The sequence below is a fragment of the Gymnogyps californianus genome, chromosome 10 (assembly GCF_018139145.2).
Source record: "Gymnogyps californianus isolate 813 chromosome 10, ASM1813914v2, whole genome shotgun sequence".
NCBI lineage: Eukaryota > Metazoa > Chordata > Aves > Accipitriformes > Cathartidae > Gymnogyps > Gymnogyps californianus.
The window spans coordinates 29,967,965-29,986,278 of NC_059480.1; the positions used below are offsets into that span (position 1 = coordinate 29,967,965).

At 43.0% G+C, this 18,314-nt stretch overlaps 1 protein-coding gene across 1 annotated transcript; it reads right to left on the reverse strand.

Annotated features, from left to right (window-relative positions):
* Positions 1-5,307: 5,307 nt before the first annotated feature.
* On the reverse strand, positions 5,308-9,905 carry TM4SF4 (transmembrane 4 L six family member 4). The gene is made up of 5 exons (XM_050902471.1): positions 9,732-9,905; positions 9,377-9,466; positions 7,062-7,195; positions 5,618-5,807; positions 5,308-5,325 (listed from the first exon to the last, which is right to left on the reverse strand). The coding sequence occupies exons 1-5, from the start codon at positions 9,903-9,905 to the stop codon at positions 5,308-5,310; spliced, it is 606 nt and encodes a 201-aa protein (XP_050758428.1).
* Between the last annotated feature and the right edge of the window lie 8,409 nt (positions 9,906-18,314).

Consider the following 18,314-nt stretch of genomic DNA (forward strand, 5'->3'; position numbering starts at 1 on the left):
CTCCCCCCGCCGCTGCCTCGGACGGGCCGCAGCGGGCTGCCGGCTGCGCCGCCGCCGCGGCGGACTCGGCGGGGTGAGCTGTGGCGGGGGCCCCTGCCCGCTGTCCCGGCCAGGAGCCCGGCGGGGTGAGCTGTGGCGGGGGCCCCTGCCCGCTGTCCCGGCCAGGAGCCCGGCGGGAGGTGCCGCCGGCCCCGGGAGGGAGCGCTGCGGGCCGGGGCTGCGGGCCCGGGCTCCGGGGGCTGCCGGCCGGGGCTCCCCGCGCTGTCCCCCGTCCCGCACCTTCCACCAACCGTGAGATCCCACACCGGGCAGAACTTGTACGCGCAAAGGCTGTGGAGACCTTTTACCGGCGCTGTTTTCTGCACGTACCAGAATTATGCACATACCTAGCACAATTAGTTAGTAGATTGTGTATTTTTCAGTGCCTACTAATGACTTTTGTCGGTTTGGGTTGTTTGGATCCACAGGTGGGAGCAACTTGTGTTTCAGCAAAGGGTCCTGCAGCAAATGAGCAGTGACCGGTGGAGGATAATGGTGATGCTTCTCGGGTGAAGATGTCTGTAAGAAAGTCCCGCTGTATTGGCAGAGCTTTTGTAATTTCAGTTAGAACGAACTTCAGAGGTGTTTTATCTGGGTTTTTATTCATGTCCATCGCTGTGACACCAGTGTCCGCCCTCTGGGGTAAAGACCCCACCCATATCACTGTCACAGAACAAGTCAGTCTCCCCATCATCGGGCAGCAGGGTTGTTCCAGGGTTTGCCGTTGTTTGCCTTGTTGCTGGTTACACCATGAGTAACGTAGAAGCCACGAAGGGGGAGCTGAAGTTGAACTGGGGGCAGGTGATGAACATTCAAGACTAGAATGATGTTAGGAAATAGCCTTTGCTCTTGGCTGGGCACATGTCTTTTAACTTTGCATATGTTACTTCGTAATTTTAGAAACAAACCTTTTGCAAAGAGTTGCCAGTTAAATAACACATCATTCCCTGACAGGTGACACTGTACTGTGGTTAATGTATCATCTGGTTGCAGTCTGTTTATTGGAGACAATCAATAAAGAGAGCTCCAACTGTATATAGTTGAGCCGTGCAGGGGCACCAGTTTTGTCAGGCTGAAGTTGAAATGTGTGGGCTCAAAATCACATGCATACACTCCATATGTTGTAATCTGAGTTGTTAAATAACCTATATGTTTCTCTGTATGTAAACTCTCAGCTGAAACAATGCCACGCAATGTCAAAACTGCCATGCTCTCAGCACCCTAGGCAACCACTGACTGAGCGGCCAGTTTTTATGGGTGAATAATGAAGCTTCAGATAACGTACATCTCGGATTTCACAAACGATACTAATATTTTTCCTTTAGGCTACTAGGATTTCTGTATCTGTATAAGCATATATGCTGACATTTGTACACGCTAAAACTGTGTGTGGTGTTCAAGTTGGTCAGGACTACCGAGGTCTGTTTTAACACTTTCAGCTCTCCCTGTTGGTGGTTTCTCTCTTCCCATCATCTTTCTGTCCCTGTCTAGCGCTGTACCTTCTTTACCTGTGACTTCTCTCCCAGGAGTACCACTGGCCCATTATATCTTTCTCCGTTACAACCATTGGTCCCTCTCCTTGATTTTACTGGATGCTTCGCTCAGTAAAAACACAGAGAGCAACCTCCAGTTACTGTGGAACTGACACTGGAGGTAAGTGCGATTCCCTTGCAATGCAATGCTAGGGAGAGCCTCAGATGTTAACCATAACTGACTAGATTTAGGAACACTGTTGTTGGCACTTCAAAATGCTGGATCAGCTGAGTTGCTGGTTCCGGTTCATTTACGCTTGTTCAGTACACCCCAAGACCAAGGTGCAAATGCAGTCCAGATCACAAGATGAAACGCGTGTGCCTTGTCTCAGTATCTGCTATATATTAGCTCATGTTAGAAAACCACCGTGTAGTTGGGCATCGTAGAAGCATCGACTCATGAAGCACCCGTTGTTTTTAGGCATCATCGCTTCCTGTCTGTTATTTCTTACCCCAAGTCTCCCACAAAGATTTATGTATTCTGTTTATTAATACATCAAAATTCTACACTATGCAGCCACCCGTCCCTGTGTTGAATGCTGATGAGAAACATTCCATGTTCCCAAAGGCTTCATATAAATAAAACGAGACAAATGCGAGATGAGGTGCTGGACAGCTGCTAACCACAGATGAAAGAATAGATGTAAGATGGTTGCATCAGTGGGTGGTGATATAAAGGGTACTCTCAAATTCCCTAGCAATGCAGCAGAACAGGTGGGAGAGACAGCTGTTTCTAAAGAGGTTTTTTTATAATTTCTTTTATCATCTTGCACAAGGTACCACTGAGGCCACTTTGCTTTTATTAATGTAACTCTTAGTACCTAAATCTAGCTATTTAACATTTTTGCATATTGCTCACCAGCTTTTAGTGCTTCTGAAAATTCAGTTCTGAATATTTAGTTCTTCAGTTTAGTTTATTTAGTTCTTTCAGTTTAGTTCTGTAGTAGAATATTCCAAATATTTAGTTCTTCAGTTATCTCTAGTATAGATACAGAGTACATGAAATACATTCTCTGAAAGCACAGGCCACAGAATCGTTATTTCAGGAGAAAAATTTTAGGGAAGAGATGTGGCAAGTACACTGATGAACTGGAAGCCTTGAGACATCCAGTCTGGCAAGCTGGTTTGTGAAAATTTGTTTTAGGAATTTCTTAAGAAGCATATCAGTTGATCTGAATCCCTCAAACTTCTCCAATCCCTCTTATTTCCTCCTTGATTTCTTTGGGAAGTAGTTTTTTCTTTTTAAGTTTTAAAAGACTAGTTCTTTCTAAAAAAGTATTTTTGCCTTTCAGCTCTCTGTTGCCTTTCCTATCTCTTTCATAGCACTGTGCCAAACACAGCTAAGCTGAACTTCTGCAAAAAGATGAATAAATAGCATTTGCACTCATGTATAGATTGGAAGCTTTAAGAAGAGGAGTTACGAGCTACTCAGCTTGACTGAATAGAAATTGTAACCTGTGTTGAAGCCACAAGTCCAGTGTTCAGCTTCTGGAAAGTTGTAGGAGAAGCTGCAGGAGCACAACGTGAGTACTGAGTTGTGGAAGAACATCAGTTATGATGAAAGAGTGAAAATTGTTTGTTTTGTCAGAGGTGAGGATTGAAACATGACGGGAGTCTCCAAATATGTAAAAGTTTGCTGTGAAGAGGAAGACTTTTCCGTAAGCCCACTGGGAATAGAACAGCTTTGTGGCAGGGGGGTGCATGATTACATATTAAGAAAGTCTGTCTAACTTTCAGAACAGTTAGCAGTGTTATAAAATGCTGAAGATGTTGGATCTCTGAACACAGAGATTTTCAAGAAGAGTTACACAGATGTCTTACAAATTATTTGTTGTTTGCACTGTCTAGGCTCCCGAGATGCCTCCCAGACCTGTTTATCTGTGACTCTAAGTCACCGCATCACCTTTGTTAGGCAAGAGATCACTGTTGGTTAGTGCCGTGAACAGGGGGTTAAAAGCCCTTTTATTTCACAAGTAGAAATAGATTTGGTTACTTACTGTGAATATTTCTACATCATTAAATTATACAGGCTGCGCAGTTTCTGTACAAGAGAGATTCAAGACAAGGATTACAGGTATAGGACATATTTCAGCATGTAAATAGATACATACGTTGAAGTTTTAATTGAGTTTTCTCATCACATAGCTGGATTTAAATAGCGTATGCCCTCTCCTTTCCATGGGTACCAATTTTATATTGTGTCAGAGATGTGGAAATTTATTTGATTTTCTAGAAATGAGGCCTCATTTACCATTTGTTTGGAGCCAGTGTTTGAAGATGATGTTCTGTACGAGAAATCAGCTTGCTCTCTAACAAGACCTGTGGGATTCACAGCAGTGACTGATCGGGTTGTGGCTCATCCTTGTCTTTGTAGCTAATGAACTTTGCTGTTAGAATAAACGGCTAGGGCAGCGTGCCTGTACCTGGAACACTGCTGCTCTGTCCCTCCCATCTCGGAGCGTGGTGGGGAAAGTTGAAAAAACTTCAAGTAAAGGTCAAACAACTTCTGTATGAGGAACGGCTAAATATACTAATGCTCCTCAGGCTAAAAAAAGAGGCAACTGAGAGGAGATACAGGAGAACCTATGAAAATAGGTATCATGGGGAAGAGGGGACAGGGCTGGCTCTGTACTCTTTCTTGCAGGCAAGAACCCGGAGGCCTCGAACGAAAGGACCAGGTGGCAGGGGCAGAACAAAGGAGGTTCTTCCCACAAGATGAAGTTAGACTGTGGAAGGGATATTGTGATCCAAGAGACAACTGGACAGCTTCATGGAGAAGGAATCCCTCAAGAAGAGTTAAATGCAGAGATGGAACCTTTGTCTCAGGAGGTCCCTGGGGTCCAAAGAATTGTAGTCTGGGAATGTCGCTCTACAAGCCTCCTGTATTCTTATACTTTCTGTTTTCAGTTTCATCTTGTACAGCCGCACTGTGTTGTTACATTCCCTCTGGTGAGAGTGACTGGAGAAAAGCTGATGATGGATTAGTGAAGAAGCCAGATCCCCACCGTGCTGAGAAATGGCTGTGAACTGGCCTTTCTCTCTGAATTCCTGGTGTGAAGCAGGGTATGGTGGTGTCCACGCTGACTCGTAACACCTCAGACAAGGGATCCACAGCACTCTATTCTTTTGCCTGTTACTTTGACCCTACACTTACCTGCACAGCAGTGCTGCTGAATACAGCCTTCTGTCAGACACAGTCAAGAAAAGAGACCTCACCATGAGATTCATTCATCTCTTTTGTAAGTAACAGAGACTCTATTCACAGAGAGCGTTTTAATCACAGCAGGTCTGGAAGAGAGAAGTCCTCGCTTTTTCATGTAATGTAAATGTACTCAAAAAAAGTTAGACTTGTGATATTTCCATCTGATAAACCTCAAAAGAAAATAGACACAACTGCATTACAGCTGAGCTTGTACCAGCATCATTCTGTGATCCCCGGTGGGAAAGCTGACTCAGGAGAGAAAATACTTTGCCTGAGAATACCCTGTTTTTAAATGGAAGCTGTTTTACAAAAATAAATGTGAATGTGAGAGTTGAATTTCATTTATTTTATTCCATGATGAGGGGTTTCAGGAAGGCTAGAAAGGGAGTCAGGGCTTCATAATGTCGGGGAGGGGAAGTGCCCTTCATTCTCATCTTCTTAGCCAGAGACGACGCATCTGAGGGCTGCTTTATGGAACGGTTGCAAAAGGGAGCCTCCCAAGATAAGGAGGGTTGTCCGCAATATTCGTGTTCTTTAGACAGTTCCATCTCCCTGGAAGAATAAAAACATGGAGGTAGTTTAGTGGCTACTATTCCCGTGACTTTCAAAGGTTTTTATTATTTCCCAGTGGCTATGGGAAGCTGCCAGATAAACACCATGAATATGGACTGAGATCATGTTTTCAGCACCTGGCAACACTGTAGGGTTTCAGCTGTACTTTGGAAAACATGATCGTGGCACTGAATGAAGGCCAGTTTAGCTTTTTCAGACTGTCAGCGAGTCAGGTGTATACGTAACTGTTATCAGTGCACGAAATAACGAAAGAAAACCGTCAGTTGCTCACCCCACAACATCCGCAACATTTGCAGTCCCCACAGATTGTTCCAAACAGGCCGTTCACCATCTGAATGCCGCAGAGCACTGCCTGGATCCCACTCATGACGAGCAGCAAGGAGAAGAGGGCCAGGTTCCAGGGGACGATGTTTTCGGGCGACTGACACATGTTCCACAACGTGTGGTTAGCGAGGTAATTCCTGGGGAGGGGAACAAGACAGGTAGGAAGACGACGACGTTAGCTCGCAGAGGTGGGCTCTGTCCCAGCTGACAAGCTGTCGCTGTCGCGATACGGCTGAGGCTCTGTCAGCTTCAGTACCGCCAGAGAGGGTTCCCATTGCCACCCTGGCGCTACGGGTCTAGAACGCGATTTCGTTTTCGTTTCTGGATCAGTCGCAGGAACTGGCTGGAAGGGACGCGGCGCCAGACGGGGCCGGTCGGGGAGGAGCGGGCGTTCCATGCGGCCGAACGGTTCCTGCCGGGCCGGGGGGAAGAGCTCGCCGCCCGGCGGGGCCGCCGCGCGGGCTCCCGCGGCGTGACGCAGTGCTGACATCTGGCGGGGCGTGACGCAGCCGCCACGCGTGCCCCGGCCGCCGGGGGGCTCGCGGGGCCGCCGGGGGAGCGCGGCACCTCCCGCAGCTCCTGCTTGGCGGAGACCCCGGGCTTTTACTTGATGACAGTGTTGGAGTTGTGTGTGTGTGTGCCTGTGTGTGTGTGTGTGTGTGTGTGTGTGTGCGCGTGTGTGTGCGTGTGTGTGCGTGCCTGTGTGTGCCTGTGTGTGTGTGTGTGTGTGTGTGTGAGGTCTGATGCTGGAATGGGGCATTCAGTCCAGTACCTCAAAATGCGGTTGGGAACAAGGAGGCAATGTTGCCTTCTACACCTGAATATTTGTCTTTATTTACTGTATTACATTGTAATAAAAACAAAACAGGTGAATTATCAAAACGATGGGATAAAAGATGAATAAACTCAATTTTCCTAACAAAACATCAGATGCTGCAAGACCAGTCGCCTCTTGCCCACTGAGCAGAAAAGAACGACCTCTGCTGTTCTAGATGCCTCGTCTAAAGAACAGCAGGATTAAGTAAAAGTATTTTCCATAATTTTTACCTTCACATTTTGATTTGTGAACTGCTTAACCACTTACTACATTTCCTCTGCATATTCTTAATGCTGTTTTGTTTCCTGTGTTCTTGTCAAGTGATTCCTTGACCACAACCAAAATTATGTTTGAAACAGAGCATATTTTTCCAAAGTTCTGATCGTACTTGCTATTCTTTACATCCGTGCTCTTGAACCTTATTTAGTATTGCTGTGCGTTGCTGGCTCTTCTAAGAGCTTCTGTGTTTTAGACAAACAGTATAATTCCCATTTTTATGCAACAGATTTGGAAGTTAAATCATATCACAAACTTAAAACATGTATAGCTTTTTTTTCTGATTGTCTTGTCTTACCCATCCTGGAAAGGATAGGTCCATTCTGTTCCAGTGTAACATTTAGGGCCTCTGTTTAGGGCTACTGCTGACAAAACAAAGCAGTATCCAGCTCCCAGAACTCCAACTGCAGCAAATATGATAGAAGAAAACATCTGATGAAGAGAAAAATGATGTTATTTTTGTTCTCATTCAAACAATGAAATGTACCTTATTAATGTGAATGTACATTCCCTAAATCCAGCTCTTAACGGTCAAAATAGTCAGCGCCTGAACAGCTAAAATATATTAGTTTGCAGTTACATAATAGATGTATAACGCATACCTGCACTGGTATTTAAAAGCTTTAAAAGAATTAGCCCCATTTGCCTGCAGACAAAAGGGGCCGATGCCGACACAGTAGATGGCACTCCTCCCCTTTAGACAGTGTTTATCCAGTAGACCTCCTTGTTGTTCAAGGTCCTGTGTGTCACTGAGGTGGATGTCTTTCTCAAGAGATTATAAGCAAGACTGAAGTGCTGGACCACTCAAGGCATTAAAAAAAAAAATCTACAGTACCCTTTACAAGTTAGCTTTGGTATCTTGGTCTTATTTGGACCAAGTAATTATATTTTTCCTTCCTGAGTCTCCCCTTCAGGTTTCATATTAGTATACTTTATCTCCTCACAGGTATTTGTCATCATGAGCTCTAACAGTGCAATTGGAATGGATTGGAAGGGATGACTTTATTTTTCTGGCTTTCCATTACAGCATTTTCATATATTCTAATATGTAACTCATGCAAAAACTAATGCCCTGCTTGAACTCTGAAGCACTTGTAGCCGTCATAGTTTGTAGGCAGAGGTAGTGTCTTTTATTGGATCAAAGTGATATAGGCAAAGGAAAAAAAGAAACATACTTTCAGGTCTGTGAGCTTTTATTCAGACCTCATCATGAGACTCTTGCCTTGAGTGTTGACATGCATTTTTATGTTGATATATCTGATGGGGCTAACTTAAACATTATGTTTATGTAGTAGACATCATAATAATGGTGTTCCTGCTAACATACAAGAACAAATTCTGTTCTCGGTCATGCTGTGCTAAGGCCACAAGGACTCTTTTAGCACGGCGTACTTAGTACTTGTGACTGTACTAATATTCCCAGTCTCTCAGTCAGCTGCACTCTAACGTGAGTCGTCAACAAGGCACTGCACTGCAGAACGCAGGTTGCTTTATGGGCAGCACCGTGCGGACACGGTTTAGCTTACGTAGGCCAGCAGGAGCCCTGGCAGCGAGCGCTGGCAGCTCGTCCCCCCTGCGTGTAACCACGCGCCGGCTCAGCTGCGTTGCAGGAGTGTGAGCGGCAGCCTGGCAGCAAAACGTTAGTACTTCGGTAGTCGCTGAGGTATATGTGGTCTTCAAAGCTAAACTGAGATATGTTCAGTGTGAACAGAAAATTGATAATACAGTGTGGTGAAGAGAAATATGTGGCTCCATTTCCCCCTCCTCGAAGTTTCACCTGCTTTGTTGGGATTGCATGAAAACAGCGTCAAAGACAGGGATTTAAGGAAGGCTCCTTGTTAACCTCGCAGTCATGATTCTTTTCCTATTTGTTTTTTCCTTTTTTTTTAATTTGAAAACCTGTTCCTTCATAAAGAAGTGTAATGATCTACTTGAGCCAAAAAATTTATTTCAAAAGGCAGGTTTTCCTAGTAGAAAATTTTTTTTCCCCCTAATCTCATTTTACTAGTTTCTAGTTTACTAGTTTCTGAAATGTTTACTAGTGTCTGAAGGTATCCATTTGAAACCTTTCACTTCTAGTGTGAAAGGAAGCTATAAATTCAGAGTGGAGCCTGGTCTACCCGGCTTTAAGCAGGAGGTTGGACTAGGTGACCTTCCGAGCTCTCTTCCAACCTGAAATTTCCTATGCACCTAATGAGATACAGCCCATGGCGTGGGTCTGCAGTGAGCTGGGAATGTAGTGCCCAACTGTCAGAATAATTTTAAAAAATGCCAACAAAAAATGGCTAAAGAGAGAACTGTTATGCTCTGCAAAACAAAGTGCAGATCTTTCAGAAATTTGTTTTAATTGTGACAGCAACTGTAAATATCTTGTGATAGCAAAAGACAACAAGGCAGTACGGTTGTGGTACCTGTGGCACAACATCAACAGCATAATACAATTTTTACAGCCTGCTATTTCTACTTTCCAGCACCCAGACAAATGGCAGGGCTTTCTGTCCTACACTCTGGACAGCATCTGTCTAGTCTCTCAGTGACTGTGAGCAGAAGGTACATATATCATATCAGTAACAATTTAGCTTTTACTTTTTTGCCATGTTTCCTCTCACTTACCGCAAACCTCTTCCCACAGCTCTCATTACCACAGCATCCACAGCAATCATTATTCTTAAGGCCAAAAAATACCAAGGCAGGAAAGATCATCTACCAATAACAGAAATACAGTTTGAATTGGGATGAATTCAAGTTACATTTGCTTTTAAATACAATAGTTCTATGTCTTTTTTTTCCTTATCACTAAATTAAGTTACTTATTGCAAAACTGTTGGATGACTTGTAACTTATTTGTTTGTCAAAGAAGAATTTGCAGCGTTGGAACCTGCATTTGAGGTCCTGAGGAAATTCAACAATGCAAAGTCAAGGTGTGGGTGGGGGGGAAAGGTGGGAATGTCTGAATTTATATACTCACCAATACACCAGATCCCAAGATCCCGCCGAAGTACCAAACCTCATTTGTAATATGTAGATTGTTTTCAACCACTTTTCCTCCAGGGAAAAACAACAAAATGTTAGCGAGCGTACAGAGCACAGCCAGGGGGATAAGAGAGGTTCCCAGGCACTTAGCACAACCTCCTGTGCACATGCTTTTTTAAAGAAATGGCAAACACAATTAAAGGCAGAGGAAAAATCTCTCAGACGTTCTCAGAACTGTTTTCTAAAAAGGAGCTTCTCGGTGTACGTTACAAAATCCAGTTTCTGCTATGCCTTTAGAGGAGCTGCACCTGTAGAATGCTCCCTTCAGAGATGTTGCTGCAGTCGATCAGAAATGCAGTGTGCTGGTTATTTATACGTTCTTGCAGCCGTGATGTCAATTTTCTGAACATCCGTAAATGAAATTACGTTCAGTACAGCCTCTCATTTTACTATGACAACCAATAACCTCTGTTAATATTTTACTAACGTGGATGAGACACTTCATTATCTGGGCTCAGGTCATGGGTAGATATCCTTCTTAGTTCTGGATCATTGTTTTTACAATACACGGTCCTTCTTCACACTACAAAATACTTCTTTGTAAAGACTGACATGAAAACACATAACGAATCAGCTGATGTTAATAACAGCTGGGTGCAATGGAAAAGTTCTGGTGAATTTTCTTCTCTTTGGGAAAGCTGAGCTAGTCATTTGTTATTTTGAAGCACTCAGACAATTAATAGATTTGCAATAGGTAATGAATTATTCTGGAGGCAGTGCTTTGCAGCTGGTATCTCTGAATACAGGCTAATGATCAAAAAAAGTTTCAGTGGACTTGCTCCTTATGTTGTGTCATTTTGTGTTCTCTAAGGATGTGTTCCCTCAAAGCTCAGCATTTCATCTGTGCTCAGGCAAAATTTCCACTTAAAATTACGCTGCATGTGGCAGGCAGACTCCTGAGCTCAAGCAGAGCCTCACTGGCTTAGCATGAAACATTTTATTCAAGCAAGCACCTCTTTCAAAGCAGGCTCTGCAGCTCTTTAACAGATACTGGATACCTTCTCTTTCATATTTAGACTTGGTATATTGTCCTGTAGAACTTGTGTTAGGATGATTTTTGCACCAGTCTTCATTCCTAGCAAATAGTGCTAGATGCAATTCCATTGCCGTCCCTGTGTGGACATGAGAATTCCATGTATTTTGAGATGGAAACAGTTTCCACTTTGCTCAGAGGGTAAAGCTCAGGAAATTTTCATTCAAATTTGAAATAAGCCTTCTTTTAAAAATGTTTGAGGCTTTGTTTTGATCCATATAGTGGATCTCTGCTGAATCTTCAAAGACAGGCAGCCCAGAAACATCTAAAAGTTTACCTTGTACAACCACAAAATCCCATGAAGTACATGACACTGAACTGCCCAAAGCTGTCTTGAACTGTCCAGAGCTACGGCTTCAGGTTAAGTGGCAATGCTGAATAAGATGGTTCTCGCAGCCACCATCCTTACAGAAATGACACAGCTGAAAGAAATCCGCCACTGTTCGTCTGGACTAATTCCCTGATCTGGTTCATCACAAGCCACACCAACAATTGCGCGGATGCAAGGAAGGCGGGAGAGCAGGGACAGGGACATCTTGAGCCACCACTGATGCTGATGAAATGTATTTGGAAGCAGAGCCTGGGCCTGTCAGCTTTAGGCTTCTTTGCAGAAACAGAAGGGTATAAAGCAGTTTCACTAGACTGGAGGGCCAGACCTGATGGTTTTAGGCAACTACCTTTTTAAGGCGACAGTAGTAATACTAGAAATCCTATTTAGTTACATATGCAATTCTTGTAGTTGTGAGGTGCAATTGGAAGGGTTGTCAGCTTGTGAGAGGACTCTCAAGTGCCTTTTTTCCTGAAGGTGCCAACAGGATTGAACACAGACAGGTACTGTCTCTGGCAGATAGTGTGTTTGGAGTTCTGCTGTCAAATATGCATCAAACTTAAAGGAAATTAGTTACTACTAAGTTAGGTGTGGTTTAACCCCAGCCAGCAACTAAGTACCACGCAGCTGCTCGCTCACTCCTCCCCGCTCCCAGTGGGATGGGGAGGAGAATCGGGAAAAAAGTAAAACTTATAGGTTGAGATAAGAACAGTTCAATAACTAAAAGAAAATAAAGTAAAATAATAACAATAATAATAATAAAATATAATATTAATAATATTTGTAATGAAAAGGAATATAACAAAAAGAGAGAGGGAAATAACACCCAAGGAAAGACAAGTGATGCACAATGCCATTGCTCACCACCCACTGACCGATACCCCAGCAGCGATCCACCCCTCCCGGCCAACCCCCCCCCAGTTTATATACTGGGCATGATGTCATATGGTATGGAATATCCCTTTGGCTAGTTCAGGTCAGCTGCCCTGGCTATGCTCCCTCCCAGCTCCTTGCACACCTGCTTGCTGGCAGAGCATGGGAAGCTGTAAAATCCTTGGCTTAGGATAAACACTACTCGGCAACAACTAAAACATCAGCTTGTTATCAACATCATTCTCACACTAAATGCAAAACACAGCACTGTGCCAGCTACTAGGGAGAAAATGAACTCTATCCCAGCCAAAATCAGGGCAACTGGGTACACTCCTACCGTTTTCAGTTCTGTCTAACTTCAGGCAGAAAGGATTACAGTCTTGGTTTTTTGATTAAAAGATGAAACTTTGAAACCCATTTTTACATCAGACTTAAGACTAGATTTTTGAGCTTCATGTTTACTTCAGGGAGCCTGCTCTCGGACTAAGAAAATTATCACAGTATGATTTTATCTTTGCAGGTAAAAAATCAGCTCACTTATTTACTGTGCACTCACTTGGTCTTGAGTGGAGCAGTTTCTACAAAGAAATCTTACTTTTTCCAAAGTGTTCTTCTCCAGATACTAGGAACCAACTGGGCAAATGCTAAAGGCTGTCAGGTTCTTTGATGGGTTAATTGATAATCACATCTTTCTGATATGTCTATTGTTGCTTTAATTAAAATAAGTATTACAGATATATAATATCTATATATAATATAGATATTTAATATACTTTATATATTATATCTAATTATAATTATATAGTATATAATTATACATTATACAATATATAATATATAATTATTATATATTATATTTTTATATTATTAATAATATATAATATATAATAATATATTATATTTATAATTATCTATAATACAGATAATATGTATTATCTATTGTATAATTAATAGATAATATAGTAATCCATTAATACATGGAGGGAAGTGGAAAATACTCACTGAAAGTTTTTATTATTGCGAATTTATGGAACTCCCAATACCAGTCACTAAAACAGCTTTTAATGGCTTGGGGAGTAAAAATGGTGCTTCATTTACAGAAGGACCACTAAGGAAAAATATGTGTGATTCACATCAGCTCCACACCTCTGGCACCAGGAATGCCCGTGGCGCGAGGAAACCAAGAACTTATTTAAACAACTCCCCTTCCCCTGAGAGTATCAGAAGTCCCTGGGATCGTGCTAGAGACTCTTTACTCTTTAGCTGAGCTTTTCTCTGGCAGACTCGTCTGTGTAGCTGACTTGCCAGAGGTCAGATACCTACAGACGTTTTCTATTGGGCTGTGCCACAGAGTATGTTTTTCTCCAGATTTGGGATTAAAAGGTTGATTTTATATTTATTTTGTGATTTCTGGAAACTGTGCTACATGTTTGCAGGCTGTTTGCAGGAAAGACTGAATTAGAAATGCTCTAATTTTTAATAGCCCTCTTCACTGAAACATTGTCATATGATGAAGATGAATCAAAACCTGAATGTATCTTCCATAGGTTGTATTTTGAAATTATGGCATATGCCACATTTTAGGATAATGCACACAGTTTTTTGTTGAAAAGGAGAATGTTTCATATCATATATACTTAAGCTCATTCAATATAGGATGGCAAGAAATGATTATCACCACTGCCAAAATAATCATATGCATTCTTTTGTGTATTAAGAAGACCAGAGGATGGTTCCTCTGTGAGGACCACTCCTAGGAGCAAACACGTCTCTAGTGCCGACGTCTGCAGTGCTGAGCGGACTCGTGATTCCTGAGAAAATCACACTAGCTTACTTTGTAAAAAGAGTTTTATTCAGGTATTTAGTAAGACAAATTTTGAGTGGCTTCTCAAGTTTGCATATAATGCAACACGAATGAAGTCCACAGGTTCTTGATGTGAAGAGCAGGTCTAGCAGAACAGCCTGGACAGGGACAGTGGTTGTTCCCAGGGGACTGGAAGATCCCGATCAGGCACAGTGTGTTCAGTGCTATTGGCACAGGCGGTTTTAGGAGGAGCCTGTAACTGACGATTCATTGAACAGTTTCTGGGAGTTGTGCTGTATTTGTTTTTCTTCTTGTGTCATTCTGATTCCTCTCTTAGCCATTTTGCTAGGAGTAGTGGAGGCTGTGAACAACCTAAGCTGTTCGGTATACATTTGGAAAGCAGGGCCCTTTACCTCCCACTCTGCTCAGCCACAGCAATTGCCTCTGTCAGGCTCTGGGAGCTGCCTGCTGCCGGCCGCGCGCTGCTTCGGCCTGTGTCGTATCTGACCTGGGAGCTCGATGAAGCTCTCCTCCTCCTCACGGAACAGGCACTGCTGGAGGCATTGCCACTGACCGTCAGTTCGGCCCCTGAAGGAGGAAGGAGCGTCTGGTCCCCTGCGCGTGAAAGCAACGTGCGCATGGCCCCTGAGGAGAGCAGTTTGAAAGGCTCGTGCTCGTAAACTTAACGTTTCATTCCAAGAAGGACAGCTATCGCGCAACAGAAAAGCAGACAGAGAAACACATGAAGAAGTCCTGGCTGACAGCACAGTCTACACGTGGTGTTCAGTAGGATGTCAGTTAGGCCAATGTAAGCAGTTTTCGTAACTTTCTACAGCCTGCTATGGCTTCTGTGGCAAAGATTCAGAACTTGAAAACTCTCCATACTTCACCTGATATGTTAAATAGACTTTCCTGACATTCCCAGTGGGCAGAGAGCATCTCTAATTTGGCCCCCAGTTATAGCATAGTGACTCAGTAACAGGCATAGGGAAAATATTTATTGTAGCTGGAACATAAATCTTACTTGGTTTTTTTTCCCCTTCTCTGTCAGACTAGAACGGGGCTTTTTTGCAGTTGTGAATCCTGGCTTGCAGTAAGGGGAAAAGGTTTAAATTGTATTGCATCCAGCACCCTGCCATCCTGATTTACTGCAAGTGGCTCAAGGCAGATGCTTCTACCAGGCTTTTGCCAGGCTTTCATGCTGAGCTTCACAGCAATCCTGCTCTTCCCCTCTTACTCCACTCACCAACACTGTCAGTACCACAGAAGGCTAGCCAGACTCCTCTGTTCAACTATATTCTTATTTATGCATGGCCTTTTTAAACTACTGCCAACCTTTATGTGAGAGTTTAAGTTACACTTGCTTGTCAGCAGGGATGGCTTAAGGGGAAGTGGCATCCAGCCTGAGCTGGAAAACAAAACTCAGATTGACTCAAGCCTTTTTCCAGGGAAAAACTGTGTGACTTGCACACTCCTTTCCTCTTAAAGGAGTTCTTCCCTTCCGTTCTAGCCCACGTTTTCCAACTCTGGCCATCTATCTGGGAGGAGGACCAGTGAGCCCATTGTTCAAGCATTAGCCACAACTGCTTGTCCTGGAATAAATACTCCATTGTAGAGACTCTGAGGGCTGGTAGCTGGGGTGGAGCTGGTCTTTGAATGTTGTGTCATCCTGTCCTGTTCAACAGCATTTTCCTAGCAATTGTGGAGTCATGAGGGGAGGCACTCCTTTCTGGCATGCTATGAGGGAGTGTTTCCTCCTCTCCTCACCTCCTAAGTCATATAGAGTCCATGCTGTGCAGAGAAAGGTGAAATGACATATTTGCCTATGGAAAAATAACAGGAATGGAAGGCCACTCAGATAGTTTTGGTAGTTTCAGGAGGTTGTAAGCAGTGATGATACCTTATCAATTCTTTACCTGGTTTCTTAAAAGAGACAAGCAATGATCTGCAAACTACGTGGAGACTAAGAAATGACAGGAACAGATAATTTGATAGATATAAAGGATAAATATAAATACAGCTACATGCCCTGTGGCTATATATAAACCCGCAGAGCGCGTGGTAGCTGGTAGCTGTAAATGAGAAGGTTCAATAATCGGAAGCAGTGATCCTGAAACAGAACCAGATGTAGCATAGATGGTAACCTGAAAAGTAGAGTAAATTATCCTGGATGCAGCATACACTAGTTAACCATCCTTTTCTCAGTAGCTGGGCTAGCCCCCTGAGATACCACCGGTACTACTCTCACAAGAATTTCCATTTTTTTGTTGCCATGGCTTTCTTGCTGATCTTGGTAATCAGATTTTGATTTTGCTCAGATAGATGAACATCGCTTAACATGTATTTTGATATATCTATTCATTTTTAATTGTAGATAGGTGTGTCTTGATCAGTTCTTTTGTCAGTTGACAAACTGAACTCATTGACAGTTATGACCCAAGGTCATGAGTTCTTGCTCTTGTGATTTGTGTAGCTGCTTCCATATTCTAAATGCAGTTTGGATATCTGAAGCTTCATAAGCTTTTGCGAGAAGTACTGATCCTGCCTCCAATTAAGCCAGGGAGGATTTTGCTAAGAATTTTTGGGTAGGATTGGTTTTACAGTAGCATAGCTGAAACTAGGTCTGTTCAAGTCTCTGCTGCTGCAAGTAATTTGTGTGTATGTGTGTTTATATATATCTTATATGTATGGTGACACACTGATCTCAAGCAAGAAATACAGAAGAAAGTTCCTGCATAAAATCACTCTGCACACACTTCACACAGTGGTGTATTTGCTTCTGTGTTGTGCCATTCCACTGAGGACCGGAGAGGGGCTGGTAAACTGTGGACCGAGTTCCTTTTCTTTGAAGAGAGAACAAAGAAGCTGAAAAATGTCTCCCTTCATGTTACCCCAGCCTTCATTGCAGTGAAGGGTCACATTAATACAAGCTCTCCTTTGGAGAACACCCGAAAGCCCCCCAGCTCTGATACCTGTGTAATGAATGCAGTCAGACATACGGAGGGGACAGACCCCGCTCCTCTTCGCTAGTGATTCAGATGAGCCACTCCTTCTCTGTGAAATGCGTGGATATGGAATGCATATCGGTGAGATGCTAAAAGAGCGGGGCTGCGTAAGTGGGGCTGTGTATGTGCAAAGTGAAAGCCGTCATCAGACCCTTAACCACAGCTTTGACACAGAAGAAATTCATTCCCTTTTCTATTCACAGACTTCTCCGTCAAAGCTGGGGGCTAGCTGCGTGGTGAGGCGTGTGAAAGCAGAGAAGGGAAAAATGTCTAAGAGACAACTAGGTATCGTGGGCTTCCTCGTGACGGCGTTTTGCTATCCGAGCCCCAGCTGCCGGACTTCCCCCTGGGCTCTGAGGACAGACTGGAACAGGCACAGTTTCCCTAGTATCTCGTTTGACCTTTGTGCTCTTCCTGACAGTTCTGTTCGGATAAGAGCTTGTGACAGATGTAGCTTGGCTTAGGTGGTATTTTAAGTTGCACATTGATATCACTGTGAATACAGAAAAGGAAAGTATGCTAAAGAAGAGTATTTAAGAGAAGTGGGCTGGAAGGTATGTTAGAACCAAAACAAGCCTGGATTCATGTCCTGTGTGGGCAGTTCTGCTATCAACACTCAGGATGTAGGTATGATTTCAGCTTCCAAGAAAGAGCAAATTAATTAGGTCCTAGACTGAGTATCTACTATAGGTAGATAATTGCCAGCTTAGAGTGGGAGATTCCTCTGCCTCTCTTGAGAATGGAAACAGGTCAGATGAAGAAGCCTGAATTTTAATGTCCTATTCCAAGTAAAGTTTTTATTCCATGACATCACTCTGACATCTGATAGCCTAGTCCTTTCTTATTAGAGAAAAATATTTGAAAAGAAGTTTTGATTTCCATTGGTGTCAGATATTGTTACTGACATTTGCATTTAAAGTGAAATTACACAGAAATTTATTTTACGAATTGGACTTTTACAGCTTTACTGTAACTCACCTTTATACTTCTTTGCTGTTTTACTGTTCTGTAGTCATGTTCTGTTACTTTTCATTTTATCCGCTCCCCACTGCCCATTCACCAACTTTCCCACAAATGCCCTTTTCTATGCAGAACATCTTCTGTTAAGGTTTTAATAATCCCATTCCTTCATTCTCCTTAAGGCATACTCTAACCATGGGGCCAAAAGTAACTGTCAACCAGTAGCAAGTAGGCGTGTGGCCCCTAAGAAATCTCTGATGCTTCTCTGATTTATATTACTTCTAAGTATGTAAAAATCATGTAACTATGTGTATATAATGCTTCTTTTTACTACTGGTATATTTGTTGAGTCTCGTGATATTTATTTTTGTTCTTTTGCAGAAAAGGTGTTTTGTTACTTATTAATCAAAATTGCTTTTTTGTAAACCACAATGCCTGTAGCAGAAAACAAAGGAACTTCAATAGTGTTGCAGGCCATCTAAGCACCACTGAAATACTTTTAATAATTAGTACTG